Source organism: Felis catus, chromosome B4 (genome assembly GCF_018350175.1).
Source record: "Felis catus isolate Fca126 chromosome B4, F.catus_Fca126_mat1.0, whole genome shotgun sequence".
In the NCBI taxonomy this organism is placed as follows: Eukaryota; Metazoa; Chordata; class Mammalia; order Carnivora; family Felidae; genus Felis; species Felis catus.
Genome location: NC_058374.1, coordinates 65,114,866 through 65,134,422, shown reverse-complemented (window position 1 = coordinate 65,134,422; position 19,557 = coordinate 65,114,866). Strand labels below are relative to the sequence as shown.

At 41.6% G+C, this 19,557-nt stretch overlaps 1 protein-coding gene and 1 non-coding gene across 3 annotated transcripts in view; one reads left to right on the top strand and one right to left on the bottom strand.

The window, feature by feature from the left end:
• The window catches only part of PKP2 (plakophilin 2), a 96,489-nt gene that overhangs the window by 10,611 nt on the left and 66,321 nt on the right, over nt 1-19,557 (top strand). For both annotated transcript variants that reach the window (XM_045061643.1, XM_045061644.1), the window contains exons 2-4: nt 5,225-5,337; nt 6,057-6,757; nt 19,091-19,226. In XM_045061643.1, coding sequence (XP_044917578.1) covers nt 5,225-5,337; nt 6,057-6,757; nt 19,091-19,226 — 950 coding nt within the window. The remainder of the gene's footprint in view (nt 1-5,224; nt 5,338-6,056; nt 6,758-19,090; nt 19,227-19,557) is intronic.
• LOC111561554 lies at nt 14,883-14,986 on the bottom strand. Its single transcript, XR_002744200.1, has one exon. It is a non-coding gene; the product is annotated as a U6 spliceosomal RNA (small nuclear RNA).

The window sequence follows — 19,557 nt, the reverse complement described above, 5'->3', positions numbered from 1 at the left end:
TCATCCAGGCAGTTTGGCATCCTTCCACCTTCAAATCCCAGTCCCATCACCACCCCTACCCCTACCATTGCTTTGAGCTGAACTGCTTGTTATTTGTGGAAGTGGGGTTTCAAGTTGTTCCGTAACTACCTCATTCATTTCCCTTAAAGTGGGTTCCATAAAGTGTCAATGGTGTTCTTAGAAGAAGAGGTATGGATAATGTTGCCCAAGTAGTATTAATTTAAAATAGTTCCTATAAATATTGCCTTCTTTAGGAAACTCTAGAACACATTACACACTGTGCAAATGAAATGAATGGCTGGAAAAACCACAATATCATTGTGATTGTCAGTGGCTGGGTCCATCACAAATAACCAGAAAAAGTTAAATTCAGTGTCACTGGTAAATCTACCAGAATAAAAACTCTGAGATACAACACAGTGTAAATTGAAGCATGCACACTAGTTTATCCCTCATTCTAGAACAAATTAATTCATGCAAACGTGTAAAAAATTTTTGTAACCCAAATTCTGTTTTATTTTTTTTAATTTTTTTTTAAGTTTATTATTTTAGAGACGTTGCAAGCGGGGAAGGGGCAGAGAGAAAGAGGGAGACAGAGAATCCCAAGCAGGCTCCATGCTGGCAGCGCAGAGCGTGACGTGGGGCTGGAACCCACGAAGCCATGAGATCATGACCTGAGCCAAAACCAAGATTCGGATGCTCAACTGAGCCACCTAGGCGCCCACTCAAATTCTATTTTAAAAACTATATCTCATTTTTGCACGTTTCTTTACTATTTTATTTTATTTTTAAAAAATTTTTTTTCAACGTTTTTTATTTTATTTTTGGGACAGAGAGAGACAGAGCATGAACGGGGGAGGGGCCGAGAGAGAGAGAGACACAGAATCTGAAACAGGCTCCAGGCTCTGAGCCATCAGCCCAGAGCCCGACGCGGGGCTCGAACCCACGGACCGCGAGATCGTGACCTGGCTGAAGTCGGACGCTTAACCGACTGCACCACCCAGGCGCCCCTCTTTACAATTTTAAAAGCATTTATATATATGCTTTCTCAAGTAAACCTCTGTCTCAGCAACTCTGTTAGTAACCGGAATTAAGGGAAACTGAGGCATCTGAGTGATTTGTCTAGGCACACAGGAAGGGGTGGAGTGGAGGCTCCAGGCCAAGTCCACAGATTTCTTCCATTTAGGGAAGATACCTGCGTCATTTTGTGAAGTAAACAAATTCTTTGAAATATAAGGATACCCTAATATTCCTTGTTAGAAGACCTGAATTTTCATATTGCATTTATTGAATCAGGGTGTGCCTGTAAATATGCTGTTTTTGTTTGCTTTGTTGTTTCTGGGTTGGAGAAGGGCATGGCTGAGTTTTTATATGTGTTCAGTAGTCTTCATTACATATTTTATCTTTCAAACAGAAAATGGCTTGTTTAAAAAGATTAGTTTCCATCCTGATTAATACGTATCCTTTTTTTTTTTTTAATCTCACCCAGTTCAAAATTTCTTTAAAATCTTAGCATACAGCGGCTAATTCACCTTTAATCCACTATACTGATCTCAAACCCATGACTGCCTAGTCAAATCAATCTGCGTTACTTGTTGTTTGAGATTGTCCCTTTAACCAGAGAAACCTGCAAGCAGAGTATCAGAGTCACAAGCTTTCTAGCACAGGAAGAGAGTCTGTGGCTTAAAGATCCAAGCTTATTTTATTCCTTGTTCCCAACTGTGTTACAGTTATTTTGGGAACCAGTAAACCGGTCTCAGTTCATAGATCCGAAAACCGAAGGAGAGGCTTCCTTATAAGGACTTATGTTGGGAAATAAAGATTTAATAGTTAGAGAGTATTTGGAGTTACCCAGATAAAGGTTCTCAAGGAAAGAGAATGATTGCTTTTGGTCTTGACATCCAAACCTATGATGATAATCCCACCAGAGCTTTGGCAAATGGCAATTTCACAAAGACCACAGTGCAGTCAAATAGCAGAGACCAGTAGAAATGAGACCCGGAGTTCAAATGTGATACAAAACCGCTTTGCAATTTGAAGCAAGTAACTTAGGGGCGCCTGGGTGGCTCAGTCAGTTAAGCATCTGAGTTTGGCTCGGGTCATGACCTCAGAAGCTCCTGCGTTCAAGCTCCACTGTCAGCACAGAGCCCACTTCGGATCCTCTGTCTCCCTCTCTCCCTTCCCTTCCCTGCATTTTTTTTTTCTCTCTCTCTCTCTCTCTTTCAAAAATAAATAAATAAGTATTAAAAAAATAATAATAAACCAAGTCACTTAAGTTTCCCTGTTTATAAAAGGAGGTGATAGTAGCTGACTGCATCACAGGCATATTGAAAAGAAACATATAAAAATAATTTGAGCTCTTTTCAAAAGCAAGTAATATTGAGCTATAAGGAGTTCATGTAAGTTCCTTTAAAAAGCCTTATAGCCCCCAGCAACACTGTGAGTTAAACATCTTAAGTAGGCCTGATGATAAAACTCACTGATTACCTACCTGTTCTGGTAGGACACATTGTTTCACTGGATCTTTTCCAAAGATTCTTAACACATTTCACATATCCTTGCAGGAATCTCAGCTTGAAAACGGAAGTAGCCCCCTATTAACTGTTTTCTAGAATGTCTACCTGTTCCTGGAAGTAGGGCAAGGGTAATACTTAATACTGCAGGTGATCATGGGCTGGAGGGGGCCCTGGAAGAAATTTCCATGTTTTTTTGTTTTTTGTTTTTTTTTTTTAATGGCACCTTTACATCTTACACCATGTCACTGGAATTCATTGTTCTAGCTACCATCCACATATGTCATTAATATTTTCCCAGTCTAGATTGTCCCTGACTCATATATTCAGTTTTCATATAATCTAAAAATTTGAAACTACTTTTTTGAAAGACAATAAATTTGATTTCTTATATATCAGGTAACCAATAATTTTCTACTTGGCCGTAACATCTGTAAAAAAGACTTCTCTTTTATTGGAGTCGGGCACAGTCTGAGCATGCTCCTGCCTCTCCCCCAGCCTCTCCTGCCTTTCTACATCCCTAGTGCTGAGGGCACCCTGGTCCCAGACCCTTCAAGATTAGAGCCAGGATGTTCCCTGGACCTGCCAGCCAGCCTCCTTTTCCACACCAGCAGGACCCTTGCTGCCTTGCTTTTCTGATAGCCTGGGGTGGAGAGCAGGGGTGACAGAGTTGTGGGGCCTAAGACAGCCTCTGCAAACCAGCCTGGAGCCTCAGGCAGGTTTTGAGAATTGAGCCCTTAAGGCCTCATAGCCTTTGCTCTAGGGTTGTAGAGAATTCCTTTCCCTCATTCAGTGCCCAGGTTCCAGACATTCTCTGTCATTGAGGTTAAAAATAAGGGGCTATCTGGCCGTTTGCCTGCCCTTATGGAGAAACCAGGCTCTAGAAACAGCAGATGCCTGGCTTACCTCACCTTCCATGGTCTATAGAAAGATAAGCCTGTAGCTGTCCCCCCTAACCCCTCAGGACACTTTGAGGCCTGAAACTGTTTACCGGCTAGGTTTGTTGGCTCCAGGAAATAAGACACATGTATAAACATAATTTGGAATGGATTCATACTTTTTAGTTCTCTGACAACAACAATCTCAATCCCCCCACCCCCTCAAAATATGTGATTCTATTTTTAAAAAATGTGAATCTATTGTTAGCCTTTGAAATTTTGACTTTATAATAATCTTGTTGGGAAAGTATGTTGGTATGTTCCAATGGTATTGGAAAGACACTGCCTGTGTTTTATTCTCCACATCCTTTATGAGTCTGAAACCTGAGAGAGTTCATTGAGTATTTTTTCCTCTGATTTTTAAAGGAAAAGGAAATTTTGGTTAAAATCAGGGAACCAGAAATTTCCTAAGTTTTACGGATCTGTGATTTTTTTTTAATTTTAATGCTTATTTATTTTTGAGAGAGAGAGAGGAAGACACAGAATCAAAATCCAAAGGAGGCTCCAGACAATGAGCCACCAGCACAGAGTCCGATGTGGGGCCCGAACTCACAAACCGTGAGATCATGACCTGAGCCCAAGTTGGACACCCAGCTGACTGAGCCACCTAGGCGCCCCAGATCTGTGATTGTTTGGATTATCATCATCATTATTATTATTTTTAAGGCAGTGGGAGATTATAAAAGAAGAACAAATACAAAGCTGAGAGAAGGGGCCGCCTGGGTGGCTCTGTCAGTTAAGCATCCGACTCTTGGTTTTGGCTCAGGTGGTGATTTCACCATTCCGTGGATTTGAGCCCCTCATTGGGCTCTGCGCTGACAGCGCAGAGCCTGCTTGGGATTCTCTCTCTTCCTCTCTCTCTACCCCTCCCCTGCTCGCTTGCTCTCTCTCTCTCAAAATAAATAAACATTAAAAAAAAAAGCTGAGAAAAAGATAAAGGAGGTAGAAGAGGGTCACAACACTGCCCTCTACCACCCCCTCCTCAAAGAGAAGTATTTTAAGAGATCTGCATCCATTGAGAAGGCCCTACAGCCCCACAGAGTGAGCAGGGAGGGCTGCCTCCTACTGTGTTTGTAGAGGAGTGGGCTGAATTAGACCACCAAACTAAGAGAGAATCTTGTAAGCACACAAAAGCACTCATCTATAGTTCTGAGGTTGATTTTCGTCTCCTGCCTAACTCATGTTGCCAAATACCTCAACCCCAGGCTTGGCCCTTTTTAAGCTGATCTATGTTTTCTTTGACCACAGTGACCCACCTTATTGTTTTTACAAGCTGTCTTATCTAGTAGTGTTGAGTCACTGTTATATTTGTCACCATTATATTTATTGCCTACACCTACATCCTTCTCTGGAAGCTTCTGAATTCCTGCCCTGGGAATAAAGTTCTCCTCTGACTTAAGAAATGGAAAATTTATGGGATGGACCACCTAAGCCAATAAGTGATTCCCCAATTCCTCAGTATTATAACAAACACTTTTGGATCCTTGTGAAAATCTTCTCTCCCCTTTGTTCCTTTTTCTTACCAAAAAAAAAAAGTAATAACTAATTTTTAAAAATATTTTTTTATTTTTCAACTTTCATTTTGAAAAGCTCATAAAGAATGTTGTGAAACCTTTCTTCACTTCCCACATCTAAGGGTGATGTTAAACCAACACTTAAAAACACTAATACTTGGTATTGGTCTTAATTACTTAAATTTAAAGTACACTATTATTATATAATCCTTAACTACCAGTTGGCCTACTTAATAGTTTACTATATGCTTGATTTCAGGAAATCTTCACCGAACCAGCAGTGTTCCTGAGTATGTCTATAACCTGCACTTGGTTGAAAATGATTTTGCCAGTGGGCGTTCTCCTGGTACTAAAACCTATGATATGCTAAAGGTAGGATACCAAAGAATAACCTACTTATCAGATTACCATGAAAACATTTTTAAGCTTCCATAGATTTTTTTTGTAGATCTTTATTTTTTTTTTTTATTTTTTTAAGTAAGCTCTGTGCCCAACATAGGGTTTGAACTCATGATCCCGAGATCAAGAGTCACATGCTCTACCAACTGAACCAGCTAGGCACCCCTTCCATTGATTATTTTTTAATATTTATCTTTCCCAAATATTGCCATTTCCTAGATGAATTATATGAAGATTGCTTTTGTGTGGACACCATGGAAAACCGGGGACTTTAGTGTCACCTCTGGGGCACCTGGGTGGCTCAGTCAGTTAAGCGTCTTGATTTTAGTTCAGGTCATAATCTCGTGGTTCGTGAGTTCAAGCCCCACATCGGGCTCTCTGCTCTCACAGTGCAGAGTCTGTTTTGGATCCTGTGTCTCCCTCTCTCTACCCCTCCCCTTCTTGCTCTCTCTCTGTCTCTCTCAAAAATAAACATTAAAAAATTTTTTTTGCAATAAAATAGTATCAAATCTTAGTACAAAAAACTTAGTGCAAAACTTAGTACAAATAACGAAGTCTCTTTTTTAGAAAAGGGGCCAACCTCTTCATGTGATTCAGAGACACAGACATCTTATGTAATAGTCATGGAGTAGTTGGTCTTCAACAGAGATGAAAACTGATTTATGCCTCATTTAAACTTGATTTCTCTGCAGCCAGGCACCACTGCCACTTATGAAAATCGCTGGGGGAGAGGAACCGCACAGTACAGTTCACAGAAGTCAATGGAAGAACGATCCTTGAGGCAGCCTCTGAGGAGACTTGAGATTTCTCCAGACAGCAGCCCTGAGAGGATTCATTACTCACACAGCGATTACCAGTACAGCCACAGAAGCCAGACCGGGCACACTTTGCGGCACCAAGACAGCAGGAGATCCACCCTCCTTCTGCCACCTAGATATGCTCGCTCCGAGATTGTTGGTTTCAGTCACTCTGCAGCCATGAGCAAACATCGCCACTATGACACCTACCACAGACAGTACCAGTACGGCTCTGTTAACGACGCCGTTTTTGACCCCGTTCCCGTCAACCCGGTGGTGCTCACGTACCCCAGGCCCGGCACCAGCCACAGCATGGGCAACCTTTTGGAGAAAGAGAACTATCTGACTTCAGGGCCTGCCGCTGGGCAGGTCAGGCCACTGGGGCCCCTGCAGCCTGTCACTCAGAACAGGGCTTCTCGGTCCTCCTGGCATCAGAGCTCCTTCCACAGCACTCGCATGGTGAGGGAAGCCGGGCCCAGTGTCACTGTGGATTCAGGCGGGAGGAGGACACACATGACTGTTGGCCAAGTGGCAGCAGGTGGAGGAAGTGGGAACATGCTCACGGAGAGAAGCGCTTTCACCGACTCCCAGCTCGGGTGAGTCCCCTTGTCAATCTGTGGGACAGTCAGTGCCAGCACATTCTGTTCCCACAGGCCTTAGGGTGTGAGCTGCCACTTCTGGGGCCGCAGAGAAAGGCTTCCAGAGATAAGTGATTAAAATAATGACTTTTCAGGCAGCTGCCTAATTGACAGATTAGCCTATTTACCTCAGGGACAGGGGCCAAGCTACCTGTTCCTATGGCAGCTTTGTGGGGAAATGTGACATTTCGTCCATCTGTTCCAAATTAGATGCCGGCTGAAGGGCTGGCCACCCCTTGGCTGTGTGTAAAGCTGCTCTGAATGGGAGCTAACTCCAGAGTAGACCAAGAAATGGGTAATTGCATGCATTTGCTCAATCATTCCTTGAAATGAAGGAAAGAAGGAAAAAATGCTTACTGCCCGTGCTAAGAGTGAACTTCATATGCTATTTTGATGACTACTGTCCTAAAAAGATGGAGAGTTAAGTAAGTAAAGCAGCTAATTTCTAGGTGCTGATACCGATGCTTTTACTTTTTGATTCTAGCAGCAGTGATTTGGAGGGTATTTTTTTGGCAATACTGAATAATTCATCAAATTTTCTAAGTCATTCTTTTGCCTCTCATATTGACTTTATGGCTCATCTAATCTAACCTTTGGAACTTAACTCATTCAGGTTTAATGATGGAGTACAAATTTCATGAACTGAGGAAGTTACTAAGAGAAAAAGGTTGAGACATTATTTGATTATTAAATCAGTAACTCCCAAAATAATGATGTAGTATTATTATAGTAAAACATTAAATATGTGGTTGTTTTAATTTCTAAAATTGCTTAGTGGAAGTTGTCATCTCTCATGATCCCTGTAAGAGAAATTGACTTAATACTCATTGACTGGGCAGGCCCTGGTGATAAAAGATACTAGGATTCATCTAATCGTGAAGCAGGAAATGTGTTTTATAAAGCAGAACTGAGCATGAGACTTCTAGCATTTCTTTTTTTTTTTTTTTCTTAAGTTTACTTATTTTGAGGGAGAGCCAGTACAAGTGGGGGTGGGACTGAAAGTTGGAGGCGGGTGGAGAGAATCCCAAGCAGGCTTCTTACTCTCAGCATGGAGCCCAGTGTGGGACGTGAACTCAACGAACTGTGAGATCATGACCTGAGCCAAGATTGAGAGTCAGACGCTTAACTGATTGAGCCACCCAGGTGCCCCAAGACTTCTAAGATTTCTTATTGAAAGCTGATCTTTGTCAATATGAACATACTTGGAAGAAAATGCATGAGGTCATTATTTGTGGAGGAAAAAGCTGATCAAGGCTTTTAAATGGACAGTTTAAAATTTATTAAATGCCTACTATATCCTAAGATTTGTGCTTGGGCACAGTTTTCACACAGTGATTTTAGCAATAACAGAACTCTCATGCCACATCCTCTGACAATTAGCCTTCTTCTCTTCCTCCATCTGTGTGTCCCCATGCTTCTTGAGCCATCCTGTCACTTCTCAGTCTCCTCACTCTGCTGCATTTGGCTTCAGTCCCCACCATTTCACTGGAACATTGTTCTCACCAATGGCTGCCTTTTTGCTGCATCCAAAGTAGACACATATTTAGTCCTTATAATACTCGGCCTTTGGGCAACATTTGACAGCAGGGTCTCTGAAGTTCTCTCTCCCATTGGTTTCCAGGGCATCAGCCTCTCCTGGTTTTCCACCCGCCTCTCAAGCCACATCTTCATATTCTCTGAGTGCTCCTTTTCTGCATGCCTGGGGAGGTCATCTTTAGTAACCTTCCTCTTCCTGGTCTGGGTGCTCTTCCAGAGAGGCCCGTGTACCATGAATCCTCATGATTCCCAAAGTTTTATCTTCAGAACCATCCTCTATCCTGAATTCTGTCTAGATCTGCATGCATTTCCAGCAACCTCCTGGACATCCTACACTCAGTATATGAAAAACTAGATTTATTAGCTCCTCCTTACTGTCTACTCCTAACCATCTCCTTATACTGAAGTCGTGCCATTTACAAACCTAGAAGTCATGCTTATCTTCACCCCTCCCCAGTCACATCACCATATTTTAACCTCCTTAATGGGCCTTAAATTTTTACCCTTCTGTCCGTCTTCACTGCACATATGTCTCTTCCTCTGGTCTTACTCACTGAGAACTGTTCTCTGGCCATTAGAATGATCTTCACAAATCTAATTGTTTCTCTGCCCAGATTATAACCTTTCCATAATTCCACCAAGTTTCCATACTATGCAGCATGGCACACATGGCTCAGCCCGTGTTTTCACCTCTGCTTATCACTCCAGTCCCATCTCTTTCTACTCTCCTTCACCCTTTCTCACCGCCATCCGCACACACTCCCCCCACTACCAACCACTTGAAACTTCTTCACTTTCTTCTTCCTTACTGTCTTCCTTTTTTTCCATCTAGCCATCTGTCTCTCTCTCTCTCTGTCTCTTTGCCCCCAGTAGCTCTGGTTTTGCCTGGCTACTCATGATACTGGATGTGGCTCAGATACTGCCTATTTCCTGATGATGCCCCTCACAATCTAGATGCCCCAGATAGGTGCACTGTGTGGGTGTCTCTACCAAAATAATACATTGTGGTTATTCATTTCTTACCTGCTTTCCCTCTAGACTTTGAACTTCCTGTGAGTGTCTTATCATCTTCATATTCTCAGTACCCTAAAACAGAGGCAGGCCCAGTATAGGCACTATATAAACATATGGCAAGAGAACAAAAGAATTAAGGAAGGAGGAAATGAAATAGAAACTCTTTACTTTTTGCAGTCTAAGTTCTTTTTGTTGCTCAGATTCTAGAAGTATTAACTATGCTATTTGGGGTTATTGTAATGGACAGGGCAGGTTTCATTAGAATAATCCTATCTAAAAGAATAGAAGGAACACTTGGGAGTCAAGAAATTTAGAATAAAGGGTAAGACTTATATTCTTTTTTTTTTCAATATATGAAATTTATTGTCAAATTGGTTTCCATAAAACACCCAGTGCTCATCCCAAAAGGTGCCCTCCTCAATACCCATCACCCACCCTCCCCTCCCTCCCACCCCCCATCAACCCTCAGTTTGTTCTCAGTTTTTAAGTCTCTTATGCTTTGGCTCTCTCCCACTCTAACCTCTTTTTTTTTTTTTCCTTCCCCTCCCCCATGGGTTTCTGTTAAGTTTCTCAGGATCCACATAAGAGTGAAACCATATGGTATCTGTCTTTCTCTGTTTGGCTTATTTCACTTAGCATCACACTCTCCAGTTCCATCCACGTTGCTACAAAGGGCCATATTTCGTTCTTTCTCATTGCCACGTAGTACTCCATTGTGTATATAAACCACAATTTCTTTAAGGACTTATATTCTTGACAGTTCCTAAGTTGCCATTCTAGAGAAATCATAAAAACGAACTCTTCTTGAAATTTTTGTTCTCTTCATAAAACGAGAAGGGGTCAGAGGTATTTCCTATAACAAGGAGAATAGGTGATCAAGGAGACATCCATGCCTAATGCCTAGATTTATGGTGTCTATGTCTCCCTTTCTTTAGTGTGCCTGTGGCATTTCAGCTCTCCAGGCTGCCTCCTGAGAGCCCTGGCTCTGGGACCACACCCTGTGTTCTCCTTTGCCCTGCATTCTGGCCCCTGTTTTTGGAATCTATATTTTTCTTTCTTTCCTTCTTTCTTTCTTTCTTCCTTCCTTCCTTCCTTCCTTCCTTCCTTCCTTTTCTTTTCTTTTCTTTTCTTTTCTTTTCTTTTCTTTTCTTTTCTTTTCTTTTCTTTCTTTCTTTCTTTCTTTCTTTCTTTCTTTCTTTCTCTTTCTTTCTCTTTCTTTCTTTCTTTCTTTCTTTCTTTCTTTCTTTCTTTTTTGTTTAGTGGAAGCCCCACGTGTAAAGAAGAGGTCTTTCATGTATGTGGAACATTCCTACAGAGTAGCTAGATAGAATTATAAACCTACATAATAACATAAGATATCAAACAATGGATCTTTCTTTCCAAAAGAAGAATGGCTGGCCAGTTACTAAGGTAGCTGAAAACCAAGACATTGGAGTAAAAGACAGTCAGTATCTGTTTAAATCAGACTGCTGAGAAAGGTTTAAGAAATCACCAAATAAAACATTCCAGGTCTGTTTTTCTGAAAATATGATTTTCGTACCTGTGGGGAACTAGTGGTTCAACAAATGAATATTAGGCTCCTCCTGTGTACCCAGCACTGCAAGAGGTAGAAACGGCATGGAGAGGATCAGTGAAAAAGAAAATGAGACACATCATCAAGTGCTAGGTTATGGAAATTCAGAGAACAAAAGAGCGTTGTGCTCTGAGATTAGTAGATGGAGCCTCTGGAGAGAGATTGAATCTCTAGTAGGATTACCAGTGAAGTTTGTGACAGCAGCACAGAACAGAAAAATTCTTCCACATCCTGTTAATTACCAACCTCTTCAGTTCTTTGATTCGAGTCTCTTTCAGCTATATCTTTCTTTCCATTTCCATTTTTAATGGCCCAGTTCAAGGCTTTATTGCCTCAGCTAAGACTCTTACAGTTCCCTCAAAACGGCCTCTAGAAGTACGTATCTCCACCAGAGGCATATTCCCAAAGCAGTGCTTTCATCACACTTCAATCTTCACGGAGTGGAGGAATTGCATTTCCTGAGCATCTGACCACATGCGGGAGCTCTCCATCCATCGTCTTATGTTTGTTTGGCCCTCTGAGGTGTAGCCCCGTTAATACATAGAATATCTGGGGACCTGCCTTAGGTGGGGCTGTGTTGTTAGCTGGCAGGAACACTGGTTGCTGAAGGATTCCACACATGAAAAAGTACCATTTTTAATTTTTTCCTACATCTCATATTCTGACCAATGATACCATACATGCTTCCTCTTGCATTTTTCATATAGATTGACATCATTTTAACATTCTCTGAAGTTGTTAAAAAAAGACTTCTGTAGAATATGTTCAGGTGAAAATGGGGCCCAGGTGCAACTACTCTTCCTGATTCTCCTCCCTGGCCACCCCCCCACCACCACCACCCCCCGCCGCCACCGCTGCCCCAGCCCCATCTCCATCTCCCAAGCACATTTCTGTAGGCTTCAGGAAGTGCTTTGTAATTGGGTGGGAAGGAAAGAGGGAAGGAAGAAGAGAGAGAGGAAGGAGGAAGAGAGAGGAAAGGGGTGGGGAGGAATGCTGTGAGAGAATAGAGGAAATTTGGAATAGGTCTAGCTGGGGATAGGGACACGCAAAGATTTCACTGGACTGCACAGACGGTAACAAAACGGAAAATCCGCACCCTGACCACTGTTGCAAACCTTCTTAAAGAGGAAGTGCTCCTTCAGTTTGGGAATTTTTTTTTTAATGTTCATTTTTATTTTTGAGAGAACACGAAGCGGGGAGGGGCAGAGAGTGAGGGGGACAGAGGATCTGAAGCAGGCTCTGCACTAACAGCAGCACCCAATACGGGCTCAAACTAGTTTGGGATTGTTTTCAATGATAATATGAAGTAGCACTGGATTGATTAGCAGTGGATAGAGAGCTTCTTTATGAATCATGTTCAGGAAGATAAAGGAGTAATGGAATTATTTGTGGGTGTTAAGAGTGTTGGGAAATTCAAACTTTCCTGCGTCGTGTATGACTTATGAAATGGATTAAAGGCTTAGTCTTAAAAAAAAAAAACTGCATCGAACAGAAGGCTATTCTTATGTTATAAATAATCTTCCATTAGTTGAAGCACCTGTAGTGATGGATGGTAAAGATTTAAAATTGCCACTGAGATTGAGACTGTTACAGTTTTAATTTCTCTGTAAAGGTATTGGAGTCCATGCATGTAAAATATTTCCATCTCTTTTAAATGATACATTTCTACTAAATAAAAGTGACTCAAATTCTGGATTTAATGATAATAGCCTACATTTTTACCCATTAAATTGACTCCTGAGGCACAACATTTTAAAATATGAGATCATTATATAATTCTCAGTACAGATGCCAAAACTGTTCTGCTTCATTCTTAATACCCTTGTACTCATGACATAACACTTGTATGTTTGAACATGTGTATCAGAAACACTGGGTATTGGTTTTTAGTCATGAATCCCATTACTCTTATCTCCACACCTGTGTTATACCCACTCACACACACATTCACAATACTATACACGCTCACATGTGCACACGTGCGTACTTTAGTGGGTTGGCCTGATATAAGAGAGAATTTACAGGCATACCTCAGAGGTATGGTGGGTTAGGTTCCAGACCACTACAATAAAGTGAATATTTTGTTTTCCCAGTGCATACAAAAGTTATGTATACACTATAATCTATGAAATGTGCAATAGCATTCTGTCTAAAAAAACAGTGTACATACCTTAATTAAAAAATACTTTCTTGGGGCGCCTGGGTGGCGCAGTCGGTTGAGCGTCTGACTTCAGCTCAGGTCACGATCTCGCGGTCTGTGAGTTCGAGCCCCGCGTCAGGCTCTGGGCTGATGGCTCAGAGCCTGGAGCCTGTTTCCGATTCTGTGTCTCCCTCTCTCTCTGCCCCTCCCCTGTTCATGCTCTGTCTCTCTCTGTCCCAAAAAAATAAATAAATAAACGTTGGAAAAAAAAAATTAAAAAAAAAAAACAACTTTCTTGCTGGGATGCCTCAGTGGCTCAGTTAAGCGCCTGACTTCAGCTCAGCTCATGATCTCACAGTTTGTGGGTTCAAGCCCCACGTCGGGCTCTCTGCTGACAGCCCAGAGCCCGGAGCCTGCAGCCTGCTTCAGATTCTGTGTCTCCCTCTCTCTGCCCCTCCCCCACTTGTAGTCTGCCTGTCTCTTTCTCTCTCAAAAATAAACATTAAAATTTTTTTTTAAATTTTTTTTTAACGTTTATTTATTTTTGAGACAGAGACAGAGCTTGAACGGGGGAGGGGCAGAGAGAGAGGGAGACACAGAATGGGAAGCAGGCTCCAGGCTCTGAGCCATCAGCCCAGAGCCCGACGCGGGGCTCGAACTCACGGACCGTGAGATCGTGACCTGAGCTGAAGTCAGATGCGCAACCGACTGAGCCACCCAGGCGCCCCAAACATTAAAAATTTTTTAAAAAATACTTTCTTGCTAAAAAATGCTAACCATCATCTGAGCATTCAGAGAGTTGTAATCTTTTTCCTGGTGGAGGGTCTTGCCTCGAAGTTGATGGCAGCTGACTGGTCACGGGGGTGCTTGCTGAAGGTTGGGGTGGCTGTATTGTGTGGCAATTTCTTAAGATCAGACAATGAGGTATGCTCCATCGATGGACTCTTCCTTTCATGAGTGATTTCTCTGTAGCATGTGATGCTGTTCAATAGCGTTTTACCCACAGTAGAAACGTCTTTCAAGATTGGAATCAATCCTCTCAAACCCTACTGCTTTACCAGCTAAGTTGATGTAGTATCCTAAATCCTTTGTTGTCATTTCAACAGTCTTCACAGTATCTTCGCCAGGAGTAGATGCCATCTCAAGAGACCACTTTCTTTGCTCATCCATAAGAAGCAACTCCTCTTTTATTAAAGTTCATGAGATTGCTGCAATTCAGTCACATCTACAGGCCCCACTTCTAGTTCTCTTGCTGCTCTTACCACACCTGCAGTTACTTCCTCTCCTGAAGTCTTGAGCCCCTTAAAGTCATCAATGAGGGTTGAAAAAAAACCTCTCCCAAACTTCTGTTAATGTTGATATTTTGACCTCTTCCTATGAATCAGGAATGCTCCTTATTTATTTTTTAAGTTTTATTTACTTAAGTAATCTCTACACCCAATATGAGGCTCGAACTCAGGACCCTGAGATCAAGAGTCACATGCTCTTGCAACTGAGCCAGCCGGGCACCCAGATTCAGGAATCCTCTTAATGGCATCTAGAATGGTGAATCCTTTCCATAAGTTCTTTAATTTACTTTGCCCACTCCATCAGAGGAATTACTATCTATGGAAGCTATAGCCTTATGCAGTGTATTTTTTTTAATAAATTTTTGAGTGTAATTGACAAACAATGTTACATTAGCTTCAGGTAGAGAACATAGTGATTCAACAGGTTTATACATTATGTTCACCACAGTGTAGCTACCATCTGTCACCAATGCTACTACAGTATCATTGACTATACTCCTTATGTTGTGTATTTTATTCCCATGACTTCTAAAATCCATAGACCTCTTCACAAATATTCGTGTTATCATTGCTCAGGAGCATGATAATCTCTATATCATTCCAATTTTAGCATATGTGCTCCTGAAGCCATGCATATCTTAAATAATAAAACTTGGGTGCCCAAAATTACTCGTTGATCGGTGAGCTGTGGAGTGCATATTGTGTTAGTAGGCATAAAAACAACATTAATCTCGCACATCTCCATCTGATTTCTTGGATTACCAGGTGCATTGTCAATGAGCAGCAATATTCCGAAAGGAATCTTTTTCTTCTGAGCAGTGGGTCTCAACAGTGGGCTTAAAAATTCAGTGAACCATGTTGCAAACAGATGTGCTGTCACCCAGGGTTTGTTGTTCCATTGACAGAACGCAGGCAAAGTAGATTTAGCATAGTTTTTAAGGGCCCTAGGATTTTGGAAATGGTCAATGAGAATTGGCTTCGACTTCAAACCACCAGCTGCAGTGGCCCTTATAACAAAAGAGCCTGTGTTTTGAAGCCAGGTGCTGGCTTCTCCTCCCTAGCTATGAAAATCCTAAATAGCATCTTCTAATATAAAGCTGCTTTGCTGCATTGAAAATCTGTTTTTTAGTGTGGCCACCTTTCTTAAATATCTTAGCTAGCTCTTCTGCGTAACCCGCCGCAGCCTCTACACGAGTGTTTCAGCTTGCAGTTATAGGTTATGGAGACGGCTTCTTTCCTTAAACCTCATGAACCAACCGCTGCTAACTTCCACCTTTTCTTCTGCAGCTTCCTCCTCTCTCTCAGCCTTCATAGATTTAAAGAGAGACAGGGCCTTCCTCCAGATTAGGCTGTGGCTTAAGAGAAGGTTGAATGTTGGGCCGGTTTGATCTTCTATCCAGACTGCTGAAACTTGCTCCATATCAGCAATAAGGCTGTTTCCCTTTCTTACCCTTTGTGTGTTCACTGGAGTGGATTTTGAATTTCCTTCAAGAACGCTTTAAATTTCCCTCAGGAACTTTTCCTTTGCATTTACAACTTGGCCAACTGTTTGCTCCAAGAGCCTGACCTGTCTTGGCTTTCAACATGCCTTCTTCACTGAGCCTGATCACTTCCAGCTTTGGATTGGAAGTGAGGGACGTGCAACTCTTGCCTTCCCTTGAACACGTAGAGGCCACAGTAGAGTTAATATTGGCCTAGTTTCAATCCGTGTCTCAGAGAATAAGGAGGCCTTGAGGAGAGGGAGAGAGGTGGGGGAATAGCTGGTTGGTGGAGCAGTCAGAATACACACATTTTTGGGTTAAGTTTGTCATCTTACATGGGTGTGGTTTGTGGCGCCCCAAAAGAAATACAATAGTAACATCAAAGATCATTGATTACAGATCACCATAGCAAAAATTCAAATATCGTGAGAATTACCAAAACGTGACCCAGAGACATGAGGTGAGAAAATGCTGCTGGAAAAATGGCACTGATGGGCATGCTGGACACAGGGTTGCTGCAACCTTCAGTTTTTAAAAAAGCAGTATTGCAAAGCACAGTAGAGTAAGGTACAGTAAAATATGCTATGCTTGTATTCATTGTGCTTGCTAACAGATACTGGAAAACACCCTGCCACCCTGTCTTTTTTATTCTCCATTACCTGGAATGAATCAGGTGTACTCTTTTTGAAGCCAGAGTCCTAGAATACCTTTAAGGCATGTCTTTAGCCACAGTTCTAAGATTTTGCTGTCCTCAGTCAGGTTTCTCTGAGTCAATGCTTAAGGAAGCATGAATGTGTTAACAGCCACAGTGATAATAGGTCCCCTAACCCAGTTACCCTCTAGGCAGAAATAAAAGGGGAGAAAAAAACCAGTTCAGTGAGGCATTTGGGAGTTATTGTTTTACAAGTGGCAATTTTATTTGTCCTCTATAAATTATCCTCTCTTGAGTCAAACTGCATCAGATTTCGTCATCACTATAAATACCCGCAATTAGTAAAGGACAAAAGTATGCTACTAGAAAGACATAAACCAAATGTCATTATAATGGCAAAACAAATGGTAACAGAATGTTTATAAAATTGTTTTCTTTAAGAAAAAGCATATTTTAAAAGTTTATTTATTTTGAGAAAGAGAGAGAGAGAACGCAATCACAAATAGGGGAGGGGCAGAGAGAGAGAGAGAGGGAAAGAGAATCCCAAACAGGCGCAAAACCCTACACAGGGCTTGAACCCGCGAACTGTGAGATCATGACCTGAGCTGAAATCAAGAGTCAGATGCTTAACTGACTGAGAGACCCAAGTGTCCCAAGAAAAAGCATATTTAAATCTTTAAAAAAAATTTTTTAATGTTTTTTTATTTATTTTTGAGAAAGAGAGAGAGATGGCGTGAGCAGGGGAAGGGCAGAGAGTGTGGGAGATGCAGAATCTGAAGCAGGCTCCAGACTGAACTGTCAGCACACAGCCCGATGTGGGGCCCGAACTCATGAACCACAAGATCATAACCTGAGCTAAAGACAGACGCTTAGCTGACTAAGCCACCCAGGTGCCCCAAGAAAAAGCATATTTATAATTGTCTTTAATCATTACCTTTCCTGATGAATTCTTCACATCAGCATGATTTATTTGAACAAAACAAATCCAATTTTCCTGAATTTTACTGTTTACATACTGTTATATTTATTAAATAAGAATACTTTTACTTTTTTTTTATTTTATTTTTTTTTTAATTTTTTTTTTCGACGTTTATTTATTTTTGGGACAGAGAGAGACAGAGCATGAACGGGGGAGGGGCAGAGAGAGAGGGAGACACAGATTCGGAAACAGGCTCCAGGCTCCGAGCCATCAGCCCAGAGCCTGACGCGGGGCTTGAACTCACGGACCGCGAGATCGTGACCTGGCTGAAGTCGGACGCTTAACCGACTGCGCCACCCAGGCGCCCCAATAAGAATACTTTTAGAAGTGCCTGGGTGGCTCAGTTGGTTAAGTGACTGTGACTCTGGTCATGATCTTACGGTTCGTGAGTTCAAGTCCCACATCCAGCTCTGCTGTCAGCACGGAGCTCACTTCAGATCCCCTCTCTCTCTTGCCCCTCCCCTACGAGTGCCCTCTGTGCACTCTCTCTCTTTCAAAAATAAACATTAAAAAAAGAGAAAATTTTTAGGATGCTTATTTTAAAATTCATTTTTAGCTGAAATAACAGTTTCAAACAACTCTGAGAAAAACCTAATGATTGTTGAGGGAAGGTGTTTCATTCCACAGGTGTAACATTACCATGGTAGAAATAATTTTTAACTTCTATGACCAAATTTATTTTATTTATTTTATTTTTTATTTTTTCAATATATGAAATTTATTGTCAAATTGGTTTCCATACAACACCCAGTGCTCATCCCAAAAGGTGCCCTCCTCAATACCCATCACCCACCCTCTCCTCCCTCCCACCCCCCATCAACCCTCAGTTTGTTCTCAGTTTTTAAGAGTCTCTTATGCTTTGGCTCTCTCCCACTCTAACCTCTTTTTTTTTTTTCCTTCCCCTCCCCCATGGGTTTCTGTTAAGTTTCTCAGGATCCACATAATAGTGAAAACATATGGTATCTGTCTTTCTCTGTATGGCTTATTTCACTTAGCATCACACTCTCCAGTTCCATCCACGTTGCTACAAAGGGCCATATTTCGTTCTTTCTCATTGCCATGTAGTACTCCATTGTGTATATAAACCACAATTTCTTTATCCATTCATCAGTTGATGGACATTTAGGCTCTTTCCATAATTTCTCTATTGTTGAGAGTGCTGCTATAAACATTGGGGTACAAGTGCCCCTATGCATCAGTACTCCTATATCCCTTGGGTAAATTCCTAGCAGTGCTATTGCTGGGTCATAGGGTAGGTCTGATCAAATTTATTTTAAATTCCGTGTAAAGTCTTATTGTGCCTTTGAAGTGACCTTTTCAGATGTAATTATCATACTACACATGTTTATCTCCAGTGAGTTCAGTTTCTTTCTTCGGTATATATTATGCTGCTACTTAATTCAGTGACATTCTCAGAGGCCAGTCTGATCAAAGGTGAAATATTTCTACTGCTAGCTTCCTATGCCTTCTGACCTCAGCTGATGATTTTTCTTTTGGCTGAAGAAAAGCCAAGGCTTAGGTGTTCTAGGTGCTTCCCCATGTTAGCCAAGTCATCTCTGAAAGATCAGGTTGGTAGACAGGAGGGAGCAGGTTTGGAACTCTGCTGAATCCGTGACTGTTTGTCTAGGAATGCAGACGTGGAGATGACTCTGGAGCGAGCAGTGAGCATGCTGGATGCAGACCACACACCAGCACCCAGAATTTCTGCGGCAGCTACTTTCATACAGCACGAGTGCTTCCAGAAATCTGAAGCACGGAAAAGGGTGAGTATCATCTTAAGTCCACTGTAAACTTACCACGCTTTGACATCTATTATGGTGGCCCTGCACACTGAAACCAGTAATTTAAGTTAAAAACAAATCTTTATTGAGTTATATGTCAACCATAGGTCAATTTTAAATAACAAGTTAATAAAATAAATAAAAGTCTTCATCGAGCCTTTTTAATTAAAAGAGAATATATACTCATTACCAAAAAAAATTTACTGCAATTCAGAAACTTAGAATGTAAGTCTCCACACAAACCTTCCCCTCTTTGTCTGTCTCTCCAATCTCCCGCTTTAGGACCAAAGCCAACAATTGTTCACAGTCTGTG